The sequence below is a fragment of the Somniosus microcephalus genome, chromosome 9, assembly GCF_052327205.1.
Source record: "Somniosus microcephalus isolate GS21.2 chromosome 9, FLI_Smic_1.0, whole genome shotgun sequence".
Lineage (NCBI taxonomy): Eukaryota > Metazoa > Chordata > Chondrichthyes > Squaliformes > Somniosidae > Somniosus > Somniosus microcephalus.
Window position 1 is genome coordinate 128,997,255 of NC_140995.1, and position 21,936 is coordinate 129,019,190.

The 21,936-nt window shown below is 44.9% G+C and overlaps 1 protein-coding gene across 1 annotated transcript in view; it reads right to left on the reverse strand.

Moving 5' to 3' along the window:
- Positions 1-400: 400 nt before the first annotated feature.
- Positions 401-21,936, reverse strand: part of LOC147112679 (protein LEG1 homolog) — a 39,076-nt gene continuing 17,540 nt past the window's right edge. The window contains exons 3-7 of the mRNA XM_085998207.1: positions 18,523-18,609; positions 11,192-11,376; positions 7,389-7,525; positions 5,528-5,766; positions 401-626 (exon numbers count right to left, since the gene is read on the reverse strand). Coding sequence (XP_085854333.1) covers positions 454-626; positions 5,528-5,766; positions 7,389-7,525; positions 11,192-11,376; positions 18,523-18,609 — 821 coding nt within the window. The 3' untranslated portion in view covers positions 401-453. The remainder of the gene's footprint in view (positions 627-5,527; positions 5,767-7,388; positions 7,526-11,191; positions 11,377-18,522; positions 18,610-21,936) is intronic.

A 21,936-nucleotide genomic window follows, 5' to 3' on the forward strand; every position in this document is an offset into this window, starting at 1 on the left:
GATAAAAATCCTACCCTATTTTCTCCAAATAACAAAATCTTTCTGGCTCTTTTAAGGGCTTTAACTGTGCCTGCCCCTTTAATGGTGTTGATGCCTTTAAAGCACAAGAATTGTCCAGACTTCCTCCTTTCTTCATGGTTGCAGCCAATACTGTGTCCCCAAGGGTGCCACATGGCACCCCTTTATTTTAGTTAGGCCTAAGATCAAGTTCAGGCACTGAGTTCTGGGTCTTGGCGGAGTTAGGGCACAAATCAGCCCGAACAGGTTTCTCATGATATCAGGTTAACATAAACAATTTTAGATAGTAGAATAAAAATTGTGAAGTTTACTTCTCTGTTAAATCTTTAACTTCACAGAAGAATATTCTGAAAAGCTGATTGAAAAGCTTTTGTTAGAACATGTTTATTCTTTATTGCAAGCTGCAGCTCTACAAAGAACTGGGCAACATAAAGATTAAGCGTCAGTTATAACACAATTATAATTCTTAATGTATTCCAGAAGAAGTTTACATATCCCAGATGAAATGAGGTCAGGATTTGCAACAATATTTTCCAACAGATATCGACCTTCCGCTCTCCCTCTTTCCGAGCACGTGGCTCTCCTCCAGACCTTCAGTAACCAGCCATCTGAATAAAAAGAATGTGTTAAAAGTACTAAACATGGTTTTATATAAAGGAAGCAATGAAACACAACCTTAATACAAGACAAAAATGTTATTTTAACATAAATGAAAAATGTATATAAACGAGTACAATGTCATCTTAAGATATCAATTAATTTCAACCAGCAAGAAGGAAAACTATATTTTATAATGCCGTGTGTTTCAAAATATCAGCACACTGCTCTTTCATTTGTGGGACTTCATCAACTCTTTCCTCTCTGCGAATTGTAAGTATTGTCTGTCAATTAAGTTTCACCTCAGCTCCTAGTGTGAGTGAGCCCACAATGGAAAAATCTTCACAAGTTAAGCTAATCTGGCGATCACAAAGCGGCTACAAAGATGGCTGGTAGGGGAATTGTGAAAAGTTATACTGCTGCAGTAGTTGGTGTTCTTCTGAAGTTGGGGTTAAGGTACATTTGGGTTGAAAATATTTGTAACAAATGCTGAATGCAGTCAACTGTTTTATAAAGGGGACTGGGTTAATGTCTCTGCAAATAAAGCAGACAAAAGAATGTCACACAAGCTAAGTATGAATGTTGCTAATATCGTGCAATTTCAACCCAACTGTATGGAATAGAGAAGCGTTTTACACTACATCCTGCTGTGCTGTACAATTTGGGTGCATTTGTAGACGATACTCGGGGAGGGGATACATTTTCATCTTTGGAGCTCTTGCTAAAGATATAAATTTAATAGATGAATTTCCAATATGAACTTGAGGAATGCAAAGTTCTGTACCAGGGCAGCTAAAGGTGAAAAATTACCCCAAATACTCAAAGCAGAAAAGTGATCCATTCTCAGCACTGACAATGCCTCAATTTATTGAACACACACAAAGATACCTCTTAAAGATTAATTGAAAGCATTGACTGTATCCCTTCAGTAAATATTAGTAAGAAAAACATGAATTAAAGGGTGTTTTGAAGTCTTTGTTAACAGATATCCTGAATGTGTTCAAAGGATATAAAGGAAATGTATTGGAAATAAAACACAATACACAATGTGCTTCCTGCGATTTTAAAAGATTAGTTTTTGTGCATCAACTATAATAATGAATTCTCTTTGAAACTTAGCTGTTCAGCTTTGGTTTTTGATAGTTTTTAGGATGTCGTGAGTTTATACAAGAAGGCGGCCAATGATTGAGTACTGACAGCAGCAAGTTATTTAGTGCCTGCTTCGTTTCTTTGCTGCTATTCAAATGACCACTGAGGGGCACTGCAACACTGGAAGAAGCAGTTTACGATCACTATTAATCCTTTGCTATTTAATATTTCAGCTACATAAATTCCACACCAATTTAGAAAATCCAAATTTCTATTCAAGATCTCAAAGAATTTTTTTTTTATTCACACTATCCTATTTGTTATTAATTTATTTTTTTGGAAAATGTTACTGTAATTTGTACCTAGCAACTTACAAAATAAAATACAAAGAGTTTGGTGTTCATGTTAAATTGTTCACACAAAGAGTTTCTCGAACAGAAACTCTTCACTGAAATATTTTCAAACTTTCAACTGCAGATTGAACACTTCAAAAATCACTGCCTCACAGTGATTGCACCAGGTGTAAACATGACTTAATACTTCATAAATACACCAGGTACTTCAACACAAATAGGACCAAGCTGGTTCATTACTCTTTGCTAATGGTTTTAAGTTGCCATTTCTTGTGCTTTTTCTTAAAATTGTTATTTTCTAGACAACAATGTGCCAACTTTAGAATATACAATTTTTAAACACAACAGTGGAATGTTGAATAACCCATCTGGTTCACTAATGTCCTTTAGGGAAGGAAATCTGCTGTCCTTACCTGGTCTGGCCTATATGTGACTCCAGACCCACAGCAATGTGGTTGATTCTTAACTGCCCTCTGAAATGGCCCAGCAAGTCACTCAGTTGTAACAAACCACTACGAAACACAATAATAAGAATGAAACTGGATGGACCACCCGGCATCGACCTTGGCACTGGTTATGGACACGGCAACGGCACACCCAGCCCAGTCGACCCTGCAAAGTCCTCCTCACAAACATTTGTGCCAAAATTGGGAGAGCTGTCAAGCAACAGCCTGACATAGTCATACTCACAGAATCATACCTTTCAGTCAATGTCCCAAACCCCTCTATCACCATCCCTGGGTATGTCCTGTCCCACCGGCAGGACAGATCCACCAGGGGTGGCGGCACAGTGGTTTACAGTCAGGAAGGAGTGGCCCTGGGAGTCCTGAACATTGACTCTGCACCCCATCAAATCTCATGCCTTCAAGCATAGGCAAGGAAACCTCCTGCTGATTACCACCAACCGCCCTCCCTCAGCTGATGAATCAATATTCCTCCATGTTGAACACCACTTGGAAGAAGCACTGAGAGTAGCAAGGGCACAGAATGTACTCTGGGTGGGGGACTTCAATGTCCATCACCAAGAGTGGCTCAGTAGCTGGCCGAGTCCTGAAGGACATAGCTGCCAGTCTGGGCTTGTGACAGGTGGTGAGAGAACCAACATGAGGGAAAAATCTACTTGACCTCGTCCTCACCAATCTACCTGTCGCAGATGCATCTGTCCATGACAGTATTGGTAGCAGTGACCACCGCACAGTCCTTGTGGAGAGGAAGACCTGTCTTCACACTGAGGACACCCTCCATCGTGTTGTGTGACACTACCACCGTGCCAAATGGGATAGATTCAGAACAGATCTAGCAGCTCAATCCATGAGGCGCTGTGGGCCATCAGCAGCAGCAGAATTGTATTCCATCACAATCTGTAATCTCATGGCCCAGCCTATCCCTCACTCTACCATTACCGTCAAGCCGGGGGACCAACCCTGGTTCAATAAGGAGTGTAGAAGAACATGCCAGGAGCAGCACCAGGCATACCTAAAAATGAGGTGCCAACCTGGGGAAGCTGCAACACAGGACTACATGCATGCTAAAAAGCGGAAGCAGCATGCTATAGACAGGGCTAAGCGATCCCACAATCAACGGATCAGATCAAAGCTCTGCAGTCCTGCCACATCCAGTCGTGAATGGTGGCGGACCATTAAACAACTAACGGGAGGAGGAGGCTCCATGAATATCCCCATCCTCAATGATGGTGGAGCCTAGCACATGAGTACAAAAGACAAGGCTGAAGCGTTTGCAACCATCTTCAGCCAGAAGTGCCAAGTGGATGATCCCTATCGGCCTCCTCCTGAGGTCCCCACCATCACAGAAGGCAGTCTTCAGCCAATTTGATTCACTCCACATGATATCAATAAACGGCTGAGTGCACTGGATACAGCAAAGGCAATGGGCCTTGACAACATCTCGGCTGTCGTGCTGAAGACTTGTGCTCCAGAACCAGCCGCGCCTCTAGCCAAGCTGTTTCAGTACAGCTGCAACACTGGCATCTATCCGACAATGTGGAAAACTGCCCAGGTAGGTCCTGTCCACAAAAAGCAGGACAAATCCAATCCGGCCAATTACCGCCCCATCAGTCTACTCTCAATCATCAGCAAAATGATGGAAGGTGTCATCGACAGTGCTATCAAGCAGCACTTACTCACCAATAATCTGCTCACTGATGCCCAGTTTGGGTTCTGCCAAGACCACTCGGCTCCCGACCTCATTACAGCCTTGGTCCAAACATGGACAAAGGAGCTGAATTCCAGAGGTGAGGTGAGAGTGACTGCCCTTGACATCAAGGCAGCATTTGACCGAGTGTGTCATCAAGGAGCCCTAGTAAAACTGAAGTCAATGGGATTCCACTGGCTGGAGTCATACGTAGCACAAAGGAACATGGTTGTGGTGGTCAATCATCACAGCCCCAGGACATCGCTGCAGAAGTTCCTCAGGGCAGTGTCCTAGGCCCATCCATCTTCAGCTGCTTCATCAATGACCTTCCCTCCAACATAAGGTCAGAAATGGGGATGTTGGCTGATGACTGCACAGTGTTCAGTGACATTCACAACTCCTGAGATAATGAAGCAGTCTATGCCCAAATGCAACAAGACCTGAACGACGTTCAGACTTGGGCTGATAAGTCGCAGGTAACATTTGCGACACAATGACTATCTCCAACAAGCGAGAGTCTAACCATCACTCATTGACATTCAACAGCATTACCATCGTCGAATCCCCCACCATCAACATCCTAGGGGTCACCATTGACCAGAAACTTAACTGGACCAGCCACATAAATACTGTGGCAACAAGAGCAGGTCAGAGGCTAGGTATTCTGCAGCGAGTGTCTCACCTCCTGACTCCCCAAAGCATTTCCACCATCTACAAGGCACAAGTAAGGAGTGTGATGGAATACTCTCCACTTGCCTGGATGAGTGCAGCTCCAACAACACTCAAGAAGTTTGACACCATCCAGGACAAAGCAGCCCGCTTGTTTGGCACCCCATCCACTACCTTAAATATTGACTCCCTCCACCACCAGCGTACCGTGGCTGCAGTGTGTACCATCTACAAGATGCACTGTAGCAACTCACCAAGGCTTCTTCGGCAGCAACTCCCAAACCTGCGACCTCTTCCACCTAGAAGAACAAGGGCAGCAGGCGCATGGGAACACCACCACCTCCAAGTTCTCCTCCAAGTCACACATCATCCTTACATGAAAATTTATCGCTGTTCCTTCATCGTCGCCTGGTCAAAATCCTGGAACTCCCTCCCTAACAGCACTGTGGGAGTACCTTCACCACACAGACTGCAGTTGTTCAAGAAGGCGGCTTACCACCACCTTCTCAAGGGCAATTAGGGATGGGCAATAAATGCTGGCCTTGCCAGCGACGCCCACATCCCATAAATGAATTTAAAAAAAGAGTTTAGTAAAGGTTAATACAATCAATCTTGCTTTGAGCACAGTAAAAAGTTGTATAGCTGCCCACCTGTCATCTTGTTTGCTTTGTATAAAATATCAAGCACAAACACAGTCCAGTTCACCTCTTTACTCAGGTCAGGAATAGATGGTGCCTTATCATCGGCTAATAACATTCGCTGTGGAAGATATACTTGGAAGGTATTTGTTTGATTAAAGTTCGTGGGAAAATGAGAGGCAGCAATAAATTCTACTGCATTGCCCCAGCTGACACCAAACTGCGCTTCAGGAGCTGAAATGTACATTAATCTATTAAAGAAAAAAAACCTCAGTAAAACATACAATCTCAAATTAATTAAATTTACACTGCAATTGTTTTCTGTTTCATACAATCGAGTACTTTTTAGAAAGTGTAAAGGGCTGGCTGGCAGAGTAGGTTAGAAATATTGACCTGCAGAAAATCTCTGGGAATGATCAAGGTGTACAAGTGGAGGAGGAGAGCACAAAGTATCACCAAACGCCGAGGACTGCTGCACAGGGGTGGTTCCGCAAACCCCTGCTTCGAGCAGGGAGCCACGTTCACAGGGAGATAGGGATAGGGAGAGCGCGCTACAACTTGTGGTCCTGATGCTCTGGCCTGCACTCCTTGTGAGAACGACAGCCTGTAGGGATAGCAGGATCACCAAACAACCCCTTATGTAGCAAATTTCATTGCCTCACTATCAGAAACATCTAAAACATCGAGAATGTTGGCTGGCTCCCAGGGTACAAGCTTATAGCATGTTCCTCATGTGGAACAATCCCATGCACACATAGGAATCCTGCTCCTTTGTATGGTTAGAAATGGTCCATAGATACTTCGATGAAGCATCTCTATCTTGAACAACATACCTGCCTCCATGAGAGCAGATGACAGAAAGTCCAAATGGGCCCTGGGAATGAAGTCTTATAATGTAGATAACAGAAGTGGTAGAGGGGAGCAGTGTGAAGGCAGATCCTTACAATCCCAGCATGTGACATGATAGAATAAGGCCAACACAAAATTGTGTATCAAATGTACTGCATTCCACACAAATTCTGCCATGCAGCTGACAGATCAATGCTGGATGGTTACAGCCAGAAGGGAACACACCCGAACACAGTCTGGTCATGCCCCACATTTAGCTTCTGAACAGCGAGTGGGAACACACAATTCTCGGCCACTCACAATTGCTTCTGACGCATCACCATGCATTATGGAGAGCAAGAGTCTCTTGTTGCACACAGGCCAGCACAGTACACGTATCTGCTGCAGTGAAGCACAACAACAACAACTTGCATTTATATAGCACCTTTAACATAGTAAAATGTCCCAAGGTGCTTCCCAGGTCCCAGGAGTGTTATCAAAAAAATTTGACACCGAGCCACATAAGGAGACATTAGGACAGATGAGCAGAAGCTTGATCAAAGAGGTAGGTTTAAGGAACGTCTTAAAGGAGGAGAGAGAGGTAGAGAGTTGGAGAGGTTTAGGGAGGGAATTCCAGAGCTTAGGGCCCAGGCAGCTGAAGGCACAGCTGCCAATGGTGTAGTGATTAAAATCGGGGATGCACAAGAGGCCAGAATTGGAGGAGCGCAGAGATCTCAGAGGGTTGTAGGGCTGGAGGAGGTTACAGATATAAGGAGGGGCGAGGCCATGGAGGGATTTGAAAACAAAAATGAGAATTTTAAAATTGAGGCGTTGCCAAACCGGGAGCCAATGTAGGCCAGCGAGCACAGGGGTGATGTGTGAATGGGACTTGGTGCGAGTTAGGATACGGTAACGTACTGGTAAAGCACTGGTAGGAGACAAGACAATTTACTTGGAGCTGACGAAAAGCCACCTTGTTTATAGGATGAAGGAAGTAGAATCAGGAAGATAAAGTGAGAGAATAATTAAAGATAAACAAAAAAACCTTTCAGAAAATTTTGGAAGTGCAGCTTTGATTGATGCTACATGTGCCATCCATATATGATGCCAAATATTATCCTCTTCTGGTGAGATGGTGGGTGGCAGCTTGTTTTGGGAAATATCCTTTGTTTTTTTCAGAAACTGTTAAAATAAAAATAATCATTTTGTAAATAAATGCCAAGTGCTAGTCAATTTAAGCAGTTTAAATTTTGCTCATTGTAAGTTATGATGAATGTGAGAACTACACAAAGCTGATAGAGAGTGCTTGTCAAAGCTATAATATAATCAACTCTACCTCAAATATTGTGTAACATCCTCAGTTCAGCATGGGCACTGATAAGAAAGATCTTGCCTTGCTGCTTGTCTCAAAGGCATGAAAATTAGGCTTTGTGAGAAGATACATGGGGCAGGGTGGGTGGGGGGGGGGGGCGGAAGAGCGTTACACATGGTCATAGAAAGTTGGTGATGAGACCTTATTGTAATGAGGCAGGTGTGCAGCCAGCCTGTTTGAGGGGGCTGTAAATTGTGTGCCACTAACGGATCTTAAAGGCGGCCTGAATCTCTTAGCAGGCAGCAGGAAAGGCTTTAAACTGACAGACATGGTTGCAAGAGCAGCAGATAGGGCACCCAGATTCTCTGATGTAGCTTTGGAGACCCTGGTTCAGGCAGTCATAGAAGGAGGGTGGTCCTGTCCCCCTTGGAGGCCAATTGCCTTCCAGACAACACCTCCGAAGATAGTGAGAAGAATTGGCTGAAGAAATGAATGGAAGGGGCTTAGTTCCCAGGACATGGCTGCAAAGACAAATAAAGTTCAATGTCCTCACCAGGATTGTCAAGGTAAGAAACCTACCTCTTAACTCAAATACTCTCTCCTCACACCTGCAGCCCCACTACTCACAACACACCCCTCCCCCACTTCCCTTCACTATCCTACAATCACTCCACCACACTTCACTCCACCTCCTTCTCCTACTCACACACTCTGCACCTCCTACTCTCACTTTCCCATACCTCCTCACTTCCCCATACCTCACATCTTCCACACAACATATGAACTATTCCACCATGACAGGCACATTCTCACATGGCTAAGACTAACACATTCCCTTCTTTTTTGCAGGACAAGGTCGCACACAACATAAGGGAGCAGGTGACAGTTGGAAGAGGCCAAGCCCACCAACACATCCTTTCCCCACTCAAGAAGGACAACCTCAATATCATGAGCAGGGGTGTGTCATTGTTATAGCGAGTGGCACTGCTGGAGCAGACATCCCATGGTGTTCCTTTACACTGTACTCTCTTTTCCCATCTCATTTCTATCTTCCCCCTATACATTCTGCATGACAAACTACAGCTGCTTTCAGCAGCCTTTCATCTCTCTCCCTTGACATAAAAAGCTAACTCTTGTCCCTCTCTTTCATTTTAGGTGCAGAAAATGTTGAGGCCCCTGTGCTACTTGAGGAAGAGTACAACCTTCCAGAAGACACACGCTCACTTGATCTGACCCTAGCATGCACCAACTCAAAGGTTGGCACCAAGTGAACTTTAGTGGGCAGGCTAGAGGAGGGGTCTTCACATGGTGAATCACTGCGCACATGTGTGTAGGAGCTAGGACCGGGCGATAGGAAGGGACAAGAGCCATCTTGCCAGAGGCCAAGATCATAGAAACATAGAAACAGAAGGAGCCATTCAGCCCCTTGAACTTCTTCTGCCATTCAATTAGATCATGGCCGATCTGTATCTTAACTCCATTTACTCACCTTGGTTCCATAACCCTTGCCTAACAAAAATAATTCCATTAGATCACTTCCTAACCCTGCTGCAGAGGACTTAGATGTTGACTTTGAGTACCCAGACTACCGTAGAAGGCTGATGGGCATATACCAGGAAATGCTAAGTGCACCAGGCAAGCTTACACACAATGGCTATGAGCATGGAGGAGTCCAACTCCAACTTGTGTCAGGCTTCACAGAGTCAATGCTGTCAAGGGTCAGCAGGGTCCATTATGATGGAGCCTCTGGTGACAGTTTCCATGGAGGTCACACTGCTGTCCACAGAAACCACAGAAACCCCACAGTGCAGATAGAGGCCATTTCGGCCCATCGAGCCTGCACCGACACATATCCCACCCTATCCCCGTAACCCCACGTATTTAATCCCCCTAACACTAAGGGTCAATTTATCATAGCCAATCAACCTAACCCGCACATCTTTGGACTGTGGGAGGAAACCGGAGCACCCGGAGGAAACCCACGCAAACACGGGGAGAATGTGCAAACTCCACACAGACAGTCGCCCGAGGCCAGATTCGAACCCGGGTCCCTGGCGCTGTGAGGCAACAGTGCTAACCACTATGCCACCGTGCTGTCATGGGAGTTCAGACTGCTGTCATCTTGGCTCTGGGGGCCAGCGCTAACAGGAGTTTCCAGAGCTTCACATCACTCTCACACTCTGTTCTCACGTAGAGCACTGGGAGTGCTGAGGCGCAGTCCCAGGAGAATGGCTCCATGGGAGAGGAACCTGCTGAACTTGCTCAGGAGGACAGCATGCCTGCTCCCCCACCACCCACTCCTGTAGTCGCAAACAAGCCGAACATTGAGGGAGTGGCATCTCTTTCGATTGAGGAAGATGCCATGCTAGGAATGGGGAGCGTGCAGCACAATGTGAGTGCAGTCTGTGATCCCTTGAACCCTGGGAAGCCTACAACACATACAAAGTCAAATGCTTTCTTGTCTTGTTTAACTTGGTCTATGGGGAAGCCGATGTAGGTGTTTCTCCTGGAAAGAAAGCCTCGGTCTCTTCCTTGATGTAGCAGTGAACAGTGAACTACGAGACATCACTGTCACCTGCTGCAGCCTAGAATGACCCTGTGGCATAAATGTTAAGGGCCACGGTGACCTTGACAGTCACAAGCAGTGCTCTCCATGACTTGAGGTTCCAGTTGTGGCTGCAGCGGGTGACAGAGCTCTATCACTGCCTCCTTGATGAAGTTCAGGTGACTCGTACATTACTCCTCGGTCAGGTTGAGGTATGAAGACCCACCTCCTGGGCAGGGCTTCCTGTGCAGTGCCCTCTGCCTCCCTCTCCTCCCAGCTGCTCCTGCTCCCTGCTCCCTACTTTGCTGCTCCCCTCTTCCCCCCCCCCACCCCTCTTCCTCCAGCCCCAAAGGCAGACCTAACAGACCACACATGATTGAAATAAAATAGTTGCACAGCAGACAAGCAGTCCAGCACCAGAAAAAAGTTGTATCCAGAACTCAGAAAGTCAGTAGTGGAATGGAGAAAATAGCCAGAGAAAATGCCCAGACATTGACGAGCAGCCTAACAGGACAAACCAACAACTAACCTGTATGGAGAGGATGAGTCCTTTAAAAGGCACTCCTGTGGGGCCCTTGCTGACTGTTAATGCCATCATTTGCTGGGCAAGTTTATCACATGCGAGTCAGGCGCTGGGGCAGACTAATATCACAAACGGGTCCTAAAACCAGCATAGGACCATTATTTTATTATAATGAGGCTTTTTAATCCTTCTGGCATGCACACTGGATACCTATGGGCACCCGCTCCAATAGGATGAGGCATGTCCTTCTGGCATGTGACAGGCGTGAATGCACCTCCCGCCATATTGGATGCTTAGGCACCCATTTCACTCCTGAAAAACGGACAGGGTATGATCCAATTTGTAGACCATGATCTTTCTAATCAGTGTCCATGCTGAACAAATTACCATCTGTTCCTGGTCTTTGTAGGTGCTACAATAAGTATTTGAATATGGGTAATATTCCAATATCTTGAAAAATCCACATACCTGAAAAAATGTTGTCCATTTCGCCATCATATCAGGGGTGAGTGCATGACAGTCTGCTGTGTTGTAACAAAAATCATCCATGTGCTCTTCAGGAGGTAAGATTTCTATTTCAAAAGGCCATTCATCAAAGAAGCCTGCTTCAACTGCTCCCAGAAATGGTATTGTAGACAGATAGTAATTCATACCTAATACAAAAAAGGACACTAAAATATATAAAGGCCATAAGATCATTTTGGTGCATTGAGCTTGATAAGTATTCAGGGCAATAGTCAGCATCCAAATGCTCCCAACCCCCGGTGCCCACTGACGCTTACCCATGTAGCAGGAGTCTAGTAGGAGTAGTAGGAATAAAATGATGTATTCTAATTCAAACCAATCAGATTGTCTCTTCCCCAAAAGCTACTTGAATGGCCTCTTTCACCCCTTCATGAGGGACTATCGCTTTCCTCTCAGTTCACTGGGGCACTCTCCCCCACCTGTTTGATTTCAGAGGGACTCTCTCCCATCATTTCACTGAGGTGTTCTCCCTCCCTTTATTTCAGAGGCATTCCCCCTCTCCCATTAGTTCTGTTTTATTTGGGTGCTCAGTAAATCAGGAAATGTGCTGCAAAAGACCCCAGGGAATTCATTGTGGGACCCACTATAATTAATTTAAATGATTTTGAAGGCACTACCTTAACACAGTTTCAAAACTATAAAAACGCTTGCTCCTATGGAATCGGGAGTTCAGCACCAAGTGCGCTAAAACCCACCAACCCAGTGAGTCTCGCTGCTGGCGAGGGACTGCTCCCCAAACATCACATTGAGGAAAAAAATTCTACGGTATTAAAATAAATGTAGTCGCATAAATAAAGGGATGGCTGGGAAAAGAAAGTCAAAAGTATGGGGTTGGATTTGGGTAGTGGGGTGCCCCAAGATCTGAACGGAGATCTCTTTTGTTTTCCATTTATATAAATGATTTGGACATAGGCACACGAGGAATGATATCAAAGTCTGCTCAGGGGACATGGCAAACTGTGAGGTAGAGTGAAGGAAATTGCAAGAGAGCATAGTTAATGGAGTAAGCAGATAGGTGGTAGATGCAGTTCAGTGCAGAGGAATGAGAAGTAGTACATTTTTGGAAACAGAACAGTGGAAGTACATATAGCTTAAATGTTAAGCCTTCTAAAAAAACTGCAGCAACAGAGAGAGTTGCAGATACATAGATTTTCAAATGCGAGTGAGGTAGAAAAGGCCATAAAACAGAAAATGGGATTCTGGGTTTTATACATAGGGACGTTGAATATAAAAGTAAGTGATGTTGGACTTGAACAGAATATTCTTCTCCCAGCTATTGTCTTAAGTTGAACCAGACTGTTTGCGATCATCCTACGGTTTCATAGGATGATACCAGGAGAAGGGCAGCTGGAAGTAGGGGTGGTGGAAGAGTATTATGGAGGGATTGGTTTCTCCATAAAGTGGAGTGGGGAAAATGTGCATGATGGTGTAGTCATGTTCTAGGTTGCAGAAGATTATCTGGAGACTGTGGCGGGAGGAGTGGAAGGTGAGGACAAGAGGGACCCTGTTGTAGAAGTAGTGGGAGGGGGACAGGCTAAGAATAGAGGCTAAGAAATGGAACTGACACAGTAAAGGGTCCTCTTGACTACTGTGGAGGGGAAAACTTGGTTGAGGAAAAAGGACATATAAAAGGTCTGGTGCCAACAGAGCAAATGTAAAGGCGATGGATGGAGCCTTTACTGGGAGTGGAGTGGGAAGAAGCATACTCCAGGTAGTTTTGGAAGCAGTAAGCTTGTAATAGATTTCTGTGGAAAGCCCATTGCTAGACATGGGAAGAGGAGTCAGAAATGGACTATGAGGGATTTGTGGAAATTGGAAGCATAGCAAATAAAATCCTCTGGATCAGGGTGAGAGCATGAAGCCGGACCAACGCAGTTGTCAGTATATTGAGAGAGAGCTCGGAAAGGGCCCGAGTAGAATTGAAACATTGTTCCATATATCCTGCAAAAGGACACAGCTGTCTAGGACTCGTGAGTTCCCATAGCAGCACCTTTTATCTGGAGAGAGTGAGTGGAAACATTTTTCAAGGGGAGAACGAGTTCAGCCAAGTGGAGGAGGATGGTGAATGTAAACTGGGCTGCTATTCAAGTAAGAAGTGGTGAGGAATGAAGGTGTCGAGAGACTGTACGTCCATGGTGAAAAGGAAATGATAGTGGCTGGAATATCTGAAATTATTAAAGCTGCAGAGGGCATTCGAGAAGTCATGGATGTAAAAGGGTAGGGACTGGATGGCGAAAAAGAATACAGTCTAGATGCGAGGAAATTAGTTCAGTAGGACAAGAGCAGCCTGAAACAATTGATCTGCCAGGTCAGTGTTATTTGTATATCTTGGGGAGGAGGCAGAGGTGGGCTGCATGGGGTTACAGAGTGAGATTTGTAATAGCACAAGGGAAAGATCTCCAGAAGAGATTAAACCAGTTCCAGTATGGGAAATAATTGGATAGCTCTACCAAAGAGCTGGCACAGGCACACTGCACTGAATGGCCTCCTTCTGTGCAGTATGTATCATTCTAATTCTGGCTGCCTTATTACAGGAAGTGTATTAAGAATAAATTCACTAATCCTGCAGGGAGCTCCAAGTAGGGAGCTCCTCTTGAAGGGAGTTTGGTGAGGAATTGGTGTCTTGGTGTTGTGGCCCTACATCTCAGTCATGCTCCCTTTGAGTGTGACTCCCCACTGGGCAGACAGAATGGTGAATTTTACCTTTAGAGCTATGGAATGGGAACAACATAAATTGCCTAGAATGCCAAGAATGTGAGGTTATAATGATGAAGAAAATCTTGAAACATTGTAACTTTTTTAAACTGGCACAGAGAAGGTTAAGGGGGGAACTTATAGAGGCTTTCAAAATTATGAAAGGTTTTGAGTGGCTAAATAATAGTTGAGAAATTGGTAATAAACAAGAACAGCCTCAGGATTATCATTGGAATAATAAAAGAGGAAAGATTTTTTTGCATACACAAGGTTATTAGAACATGGAATGCTTTTACACAAGTGGCTATTGAGGTGGAGACTGTATAATGATTTGAAAAAGATTTGGATAAGTATTTGAAATGGCAGAATTTAAAAGGATATGGAGAAACTGCAGAGAAATGGGATTTGAGTAGATAGCACTAATGTGGAGCTAGCACCCGCACAGGCATGGTAGGCTGGATAACCTCCTTCTGTGCTGCAATTATTACAATTCTATGAACAAAGTGCAGCATTTCTAAATAATCTGCATCCAACCAAACCAAATGCATTAAAAGTAACACAAAAGCAAAATACTGCAGATGCTGGAAATCTGAAATGAAAAACAGAAAATGCTGGAAGTACTCAGCAGGTCAGACAGCATCTGTGGAGAGAGAAACAAAGTTAGCGAGGCAGAAATTGTGGTCTCCGTGACGGCGTGCTCTCAGAGTACACCATCGTAATCCATTTCAAAGGCACAAAAGATCTGGATTCCCGCATGCACTTATGCGTAATCCAGAACTTGCAATCTGTCAAGGTACACCTTGACATATCATCTGAGCCGACTGTAAGATGAGTATCGCTGGTGCAAAGTTGCCTGGCAATTGCCCACGCAACTCTTATGGCTGGTAAAAGCAGGCGTAGGGCCTGCTTTCATCTGTGTAAGGGTATATATAAGGCTTAAATAAAACATTTAAAAATCCAAAATGATGCACATACACTTTAAATTAGTTTATGCAAATATTGGTCCAGATTAAGATGTTTAAAATTATTTACCAAAAAATTAAATTTTTATTGTGGTTGGTGCAATGAAGATGTCAGCCAGGGCTCAGTGGGTAGCACTCTCGCCTCTCAGTCAGTAGGTTGTGGGTTCAAGTCTCACTCCAGAGACTTGAGCACAAAAATCTAGGCTGACACTCCGGTGCAGTGCTGAGGGAGCGCTGCACTGTCGGAGGTGCCATCTTTCGAATGAGACATTATGCAGAGGCCCCGTCTGCTCTCTCAGGTAGACATAAAAGATCCCATGGCACTATTTTGAAGAAGAACAAGGGAGTTATCCCTGGTGTCCTAGTCAATATTTATCCCTCTTTCAATCACACTAAAACAGATTATCTGGTCATTATCACATTGCTGTTTGTGGGGGCTTGCTGTGTGCAGATTGGCTGCCATGTTTCCTACATTACAACAGTGACTATACTTCAAAAAGTACTTCATTGGCTGTAAAGCACTTTGGGACGCCCAGTGGTCATGAAAGGCGCTATATAAATGCAAGTCTTTTTTTTTATGAATAAAATTGAAATTCAGTACCTTTATAATCATTAGAATTCTGTAAATTGTATAATTATTTGAGGATTCCATTGCATATCATTAAGGGATTCCCTTCATAAATGACGGCAATGGAATCCTCCTTTGTGATTGGAGGACCAGACCTACGTGACCCCAGGGATACTTCCGAACCGCCGGTGTCCCTGGAATCCATGGGCTGCCACATGCCTGGAGGCCTGAGACCACAACTCTACACAGCCTGGGTGCCTGGAGGTAGGTTCGTAAATGTTTTGCGATTGGAGGCGTACTCCGGAGTTACGCCTCTGACCGCAATTTCTAGCCTAACGTTTCAGGTCGATGACCTTTCATCAGAACTGGAAAAAGTTAGACATGTAACAGATTTTAAACAAGTGCAGGGCAGGGAAAAGAGGGAGGGGAGGAAAGAACAAAAGGGAAGGTCTGCGATAGGGTGGAAGGCAGGAGAGATTAAATGACAAAAGGGATGATGGTGCAAGGCAAAAGGGGATGGTAATGGGACAAGTAAAGAAACAAAAGATGGGTCTAGAGGTGTAAATGGGAACAGCAGAACCATTACCAGCAGCTGCTGTCTGAAAAAATGGGGGCAATGGTTATGGTCTGAAATTGTTGAACTCAGTGTTGAGTCCTGAAGGCTGTAAAGTGCCTAATCGAAAGATGAGGTGCTGTTGTTAGAGCTTACATTGAGCTTCATTGGAACAGTGTAGGAGGCCAAGGACAGAGAGGTCAGAGTGGGGTGCAAAATTAAAATGACAGGCAACCGGAAGCTCAGGGTCACTCTTGTAGACTGAATGGAGGTGTTCCATAAAGCGGTCACCCATTCTGCGTTTGACCGCATCGTGAACAGCGAATACAGTATCACTGAATTGAAAGAAGTACAAGTAAATCGCTGTTGCACCTGGAAGGAGTGTTTGGGGCCCTGGACTATGGGAAACAAGGAGGTAAAAGGGCAGGTGTTGCATCTCCTGCGCTTGCACGGGAAGGTGCCTTTGGAAGGGGAGGGGGTGTTGGGGGTGATTGAGGAGTGGACCAGGGTTTCACGGAGGCAACGGTCCCTTCGGAATGCTGAAAGGGAGGGGGAGGGGAAGATGTGTTTGGTGGTGGGACCACGCTGGAGGTGGCGGAAATGGCGGAGGATGATCTGTTGAATGTGAAGGCTGGTGGGGTAAAAGGTGAGGACAAGGGGAACCCTATCATGGTTCTGGGAGGGAGGGGAAGAGGTGAGAGCAGAAGTGTGAGAAATGGGACGGACACGGTCGAGGGCCCTGTCAATCATGGTGGAGGGGAATCCTTGGTTGAGGAAAATGGAAGACATAACTGGAAGCACTGGTATGGAAGGTGGCATCATCAGAACAGAAACAGTGGAGAAACTGGGAGAATGGAATAGAGTCCTTACAGGAAGCAGGGTGGAAGGAAGTGTAGTCAAGGTAGCTGTGGGAGTCAGAGGGCTTATAGTGGCCATTAAAAGTAATGTCAGTTTGTCCAGACAGTTTGTCTTGACATCCCAATGACATGTGTTTATTCTGATTGCTGAGAGCTATAAACATAGTCCCTCGCTGATTTTACAAAGTATGCAGAGCCTTACTAATTTGTTACTTTGCGGCATTTATATTTAAATAATATATGGTGGCCGATTTTTGCCGAATACTTTAGGCGCTAAAGAGGTGGCCAAGGTGGGGTCTTAAGCTGGAACGCTGGTTTAGCCCATGTTTAGCGCAAGACACCATCTTAGTAAAGGAGTTGAAGGCAGTGCTAGGAACGGCTGCCTGGAGGCTTGTTAAACAGCTGATTGCCACTTAAAATGCCTGCTAGCGCTCATTAAAGAGGCTGCACAGTACTTTGATGGCTAGCGCTTCAACTAAAGCCCTTTCCTAACAGCGACCACCTGTTTGGGAGTAAACATGGTGTCAATGTCGATTTCAAACGCTACTTAAAGGGATACTCACCACTTAAAGGGATACTCACCATTTCATGGTCAGTGCTGCTGGAGCTGTGAAGAGGACCTCTGAAACACATCAGGAGACTGTCTGGGAGACTTTGTCAAGACTTCACCAACACTCAGGTAACATTTATTACAGAAATTCTCTGAGGACTTCACCTAAAAAGAGTGAGTGCTGTGCTACTCCATCTTATAGGAGTCACCAGGAGAAAGGGCATGCTTGGTCATGGACACCTTGCTAGGGATCCCCCTTGGACTGCAGGAGGAATGGGAGGAGGAGATGAGGCCAGACAGAGCAGCACCAGCTGCTGCAGGAGAGAGGCACAGGAGGATGAGGTGGACTCCTTCCCCCTTGTGGGTACAGGGCATCCCTCCTCCTCTGGACCTCCTCCACCAGGACCTCCAGTGATGCATCCAGGAACCTGTGTGGCCTCTCCCTCGGTCCCTGAGCCATGCTGAAACCTGCCGCTGTGTGCCAGCCAGAGCACTCCACACCTTCAGTGGAAGTAGGTGCGAGGAGCCCACATCTACTGCGCCAGGAAAATTGTGTCTATTCAGCACTTGAGTGCTAACCCTGTAGGTGTCTGGTTTAGCGCCTCCAGGCAAGTTCAAATTATGGTAATCAGCAATTAGGACCAAACTTGTGAGCTAAAACCAGATTTTCAAACACGCAAGTCTTATTAGCACAGCACCCATTCAGCACCTGTTTTCACCCTTTGACCAAAATAACCCCCTTGTACTTTAATGTAGTTCTCCCTTTGCAGAACATTTCAGTGCAGGAAAAAGATTGATTAACACTGAATCAGGAGGATTGGGGAGCCGAGCTGGTTTGTCTGGTTACTGTGAACATTAGGCATGCTAGACAAATTGGGGCGGTACAGATAAAACTGTTACAAATAGTTTACAAACTCTGACTGGTTCTTAACTAATTTCTGCAATAGAGTTACTCAGAATTATAATTGATATTTTCACAAAAGGTTTAATATGAAATAGTCAAAGAGTGTGAAAATATCAGCAGCAACCCCAGAATACATGATTATTTTATACACATTTGCTAAAGCAATCAATAAATGTTATTACTTACAGGACCACCAACTTCTTGTGGAGATGCACAGTGAGTCACCAGTCTTATGGCCACAGGGTGATCCATTGGACGGATCTGCTAACCTACCTAGTATATAATAATAAGACAAATTGGTCATGTTCACCAATGTACTATTTCTGTACCATTCTACCTCAGGATCAATAATATCAAGGTTATTCTAACCAAATGGCATTTTAAACAACTCAGCAATCATGTGAATGTTTTTTTTAACTCATTGAAAATGATAATGATAAGAAAATATTCACAAATTGTGAGTTTTGTTTTCAAATAACTAAGTTGTTTCCTTGTCCTCGCTCCCTATGTAACATATTATATGTTGCTGAACGGGTGGCCAGATGAACTCCTCCCAAATCTGTCGATCCTGCTTTTCTAACAGATACAGCAGATAGGCCCAGAAATTCGGGTCGGGGGCTTCCCGCGGGTGTAAGCCCCTGACCTGCACTTACCTTGCGCGCCGGCCGTTGAGCTGTGGGCCCCCGTGGAATTCCAATCCTGGGCCTGCTCCAACTGCCGGCGCGCAGTGCTTGCATATCCCAGGGGCGCAGTTAGTTCGATGCGTCCCCTGGAATCACGTGGGCCATGGGGAGCCAATTGGAGCAGGGAAATGCCCATTCATAAGTTTGACAGGACGAGCTGTCAAAACTTAGAAATACTACGGGCCCCAAAACATCACTAAATCTTCAAATAAATTTTTAAAAAACATCATATTTTTTAAATAAACTATAAATTACATGAAATAACTATTTTAAACAATATAAATTTTTGAAAAAAATAATTTTATTTTCTAACGGGGCTAAAAATAAATTTACCTTTCTTTAAAGTATTTAAAAATAATAAACCTGTGGAAAAAATGTTTTAATTTTAATTAATTCACCACTTACTTCTGGAGACTTACCCTCCCGGGAAAACCTGCAAAAAAAACGTAAGTTCGATGCGCACGCGCAGCCTCTCCCGCGCACATGTTCAAACTCTGAACCCCTTCTTTCAGGGGAACGGAAGTGCCGGTTTCCCGCGCATGCGCAGTGCATGCAGGAAACCGGCACTTCCATTGGGCCTACGGGTGAGTACCCCATGCGTACTCACCCGTGGAGACCCGAAGTTCTGAAGGTGTGTGCAAACTCCCTCGGGTTACTCACTGTCCCAGGTTTCCCTCCCTCCTCCATGAGAATAAGCCTTTGGTCCTGCTTTGTTGCTACCCCAGAGCGCATTGGGAATTCACTACGTGAAGAATCGTGAGCACAATCTCTCATCCCACCTTCAGAACAATGCATCACCAAGTTATGTTTTGCCCTTGTAATTTTTATTTTGTCTGCAGTGTAATTCTGTTGCAGTGGTCCTGTCAGTGTTAGGGTTAGGGCTATCTGGCTTTGTTTACTAAAAATGCTGTGTGCTGCAGTGAATGATTTCAAATTTTCAAGGAGCTGACCAAACATATTTGGTAAATTGGTCTATTGTTCCAAGTAATTAAAAAAATTGCAAAGGAGCCCTAAATGATTCAGAGTGCTGTAGTGTAATTTAAAAAAGCTGATCTCAGCTGAGGCAGCAGAAGAGATGCTATAATTGGGCTAAAGAGGAAAAAATATCAGGCGGAATTGCCACTTATTATTACTATCCGCTGATTCCGGCTGACAAAGTATGTGCATGTGCATGTGTGATCATTGGATGGGATAAAGTTGGGCTCAGCTGTGATGGCCCCTTTGGTTGAATCTCTTGCTGACACTCAGGCCACGATTTTCCTTGCTTTGTTTGTACCCATTTTAGGGGTAACTAGAAGAAGAAGATGGATGGGGAGGTGTGGCATCAAATCTTTGCCTCTAAAAGCCCCTATTAAAATTTACCTCTTGACGTAATGGCGGTGACAGGCATCACCCGCTGAAATTCTGCCCACTGCATGCAAATGGTATTCAGCTGCTCAATCAATGACTAAAGTTGTATTTCTCTTCCTTGCCTCCTCTGGTCTGCCAACCCAAATGAATGCCAGTACTAAAGATGAGTTCAACGTTGCTAGGCGACTGGAGTCAGCTGCAAGTGCAATTAAAGGTAACCTTGTTTGAATTTACTATTTGCTGGCACTTAGCTGCTGAATACTCTCTGGGATTATTTTTTAATGCTTTTTCCATCTGAAGTTTGACAAAAGGTGCAGCATTGTTCCTTGTGCTGCCTGGTTTCCTTTTTGGCATCTTTAGGTATTCATCACAAGAGATAATGGTGTTTCCCTTATTGATCCCTCTTTACCTGTGCTATAAAGAAGAGGAGGCTAAGGAGGAGGAATGCAGGGAGATAGCATTCACTGGATCAGACACCATCTACAGTGTTTGCCGCACGTTGAAGTGCAAAGGAAGGTTCCTCAGGCCCAGATATGGTCACCCTCCCCTGTTGAACCCTTCCAGCAGAACATCCAAACTATCATTATCAAAGGGGAAATTCTGCCCTTGTTGAACTTCCTTATCTGCTTTTCAATGCAGCCAAAGCAACTAGTTATGTTAAAATGAAGCAGCAGCTATTAAAGGGCTGCTACTCTCATAATTCCCCACCCAATTCCATTCATTGCACTCCCTGCACATATGGAAAGTACACAGGGAACATATTCAAATTGTTCTAATGAGCTGACTTCACTGAATCTGATATAGACTGCTGTCCATTCCACTTGCGCGATAGATTGCAGGTGTGCAGTGATTCCTGCTCCATTTTGACAGAATCACAGAATCAGCCCTCATTTTTACACTCTGTCAATCCTAGGTCAGGTATAGCACACACAGAAAAGCTCTTCCTACTCTGCAAAAACAATATGCTTTAACCTCAACTTCAGAAGGTTGCTACCCAACACACAGGTATGGCTTTTTGATTTTCCGCACAAGCCAGACGAGTGCACTCTGAATAAAATACCATGGTTGTACTGCTTTATTGGCATTGGCATTAATATTTTTTTTTATTCGTTCCTGGGATGTGGGCGTCGCTGGCAAGGCCAGCATTTACTGGCTATCCCTAATTGCCCTTGACAAGGTAGTTGTGAGCCACTTTCTTGAACCGCTGCAGTCCGCGTGGTGAAGGAACTCCCACAGTGCTGTTAGGGAGGGAGTTCCAGGATTTTGACCCAGCAACGATGAAGGAATGGCAACATATTTCCAAGTCAGCATTGTATGTGACTTGGAGGAGAACTTGCAGCTGATGGTGTTCCCATGCGACTGCTGACCATGTCCTTCTAGGTGGAAGAGGTCACGGGTTTGGGAGGTTCTGCCGAAGAAGCCTTGGCAAGTTGCTGCTGTGCATCTTGTAGATGCTACACACTGCAGCCAGGTTACGCCGGTGGTGGAGGGAGTGAATGTTTAAGGTAGTGGATGGGGTGCCAATCAAGTGGGCTGCTTTGTCCTGGATGGTGTCAAGTTTTTTGAG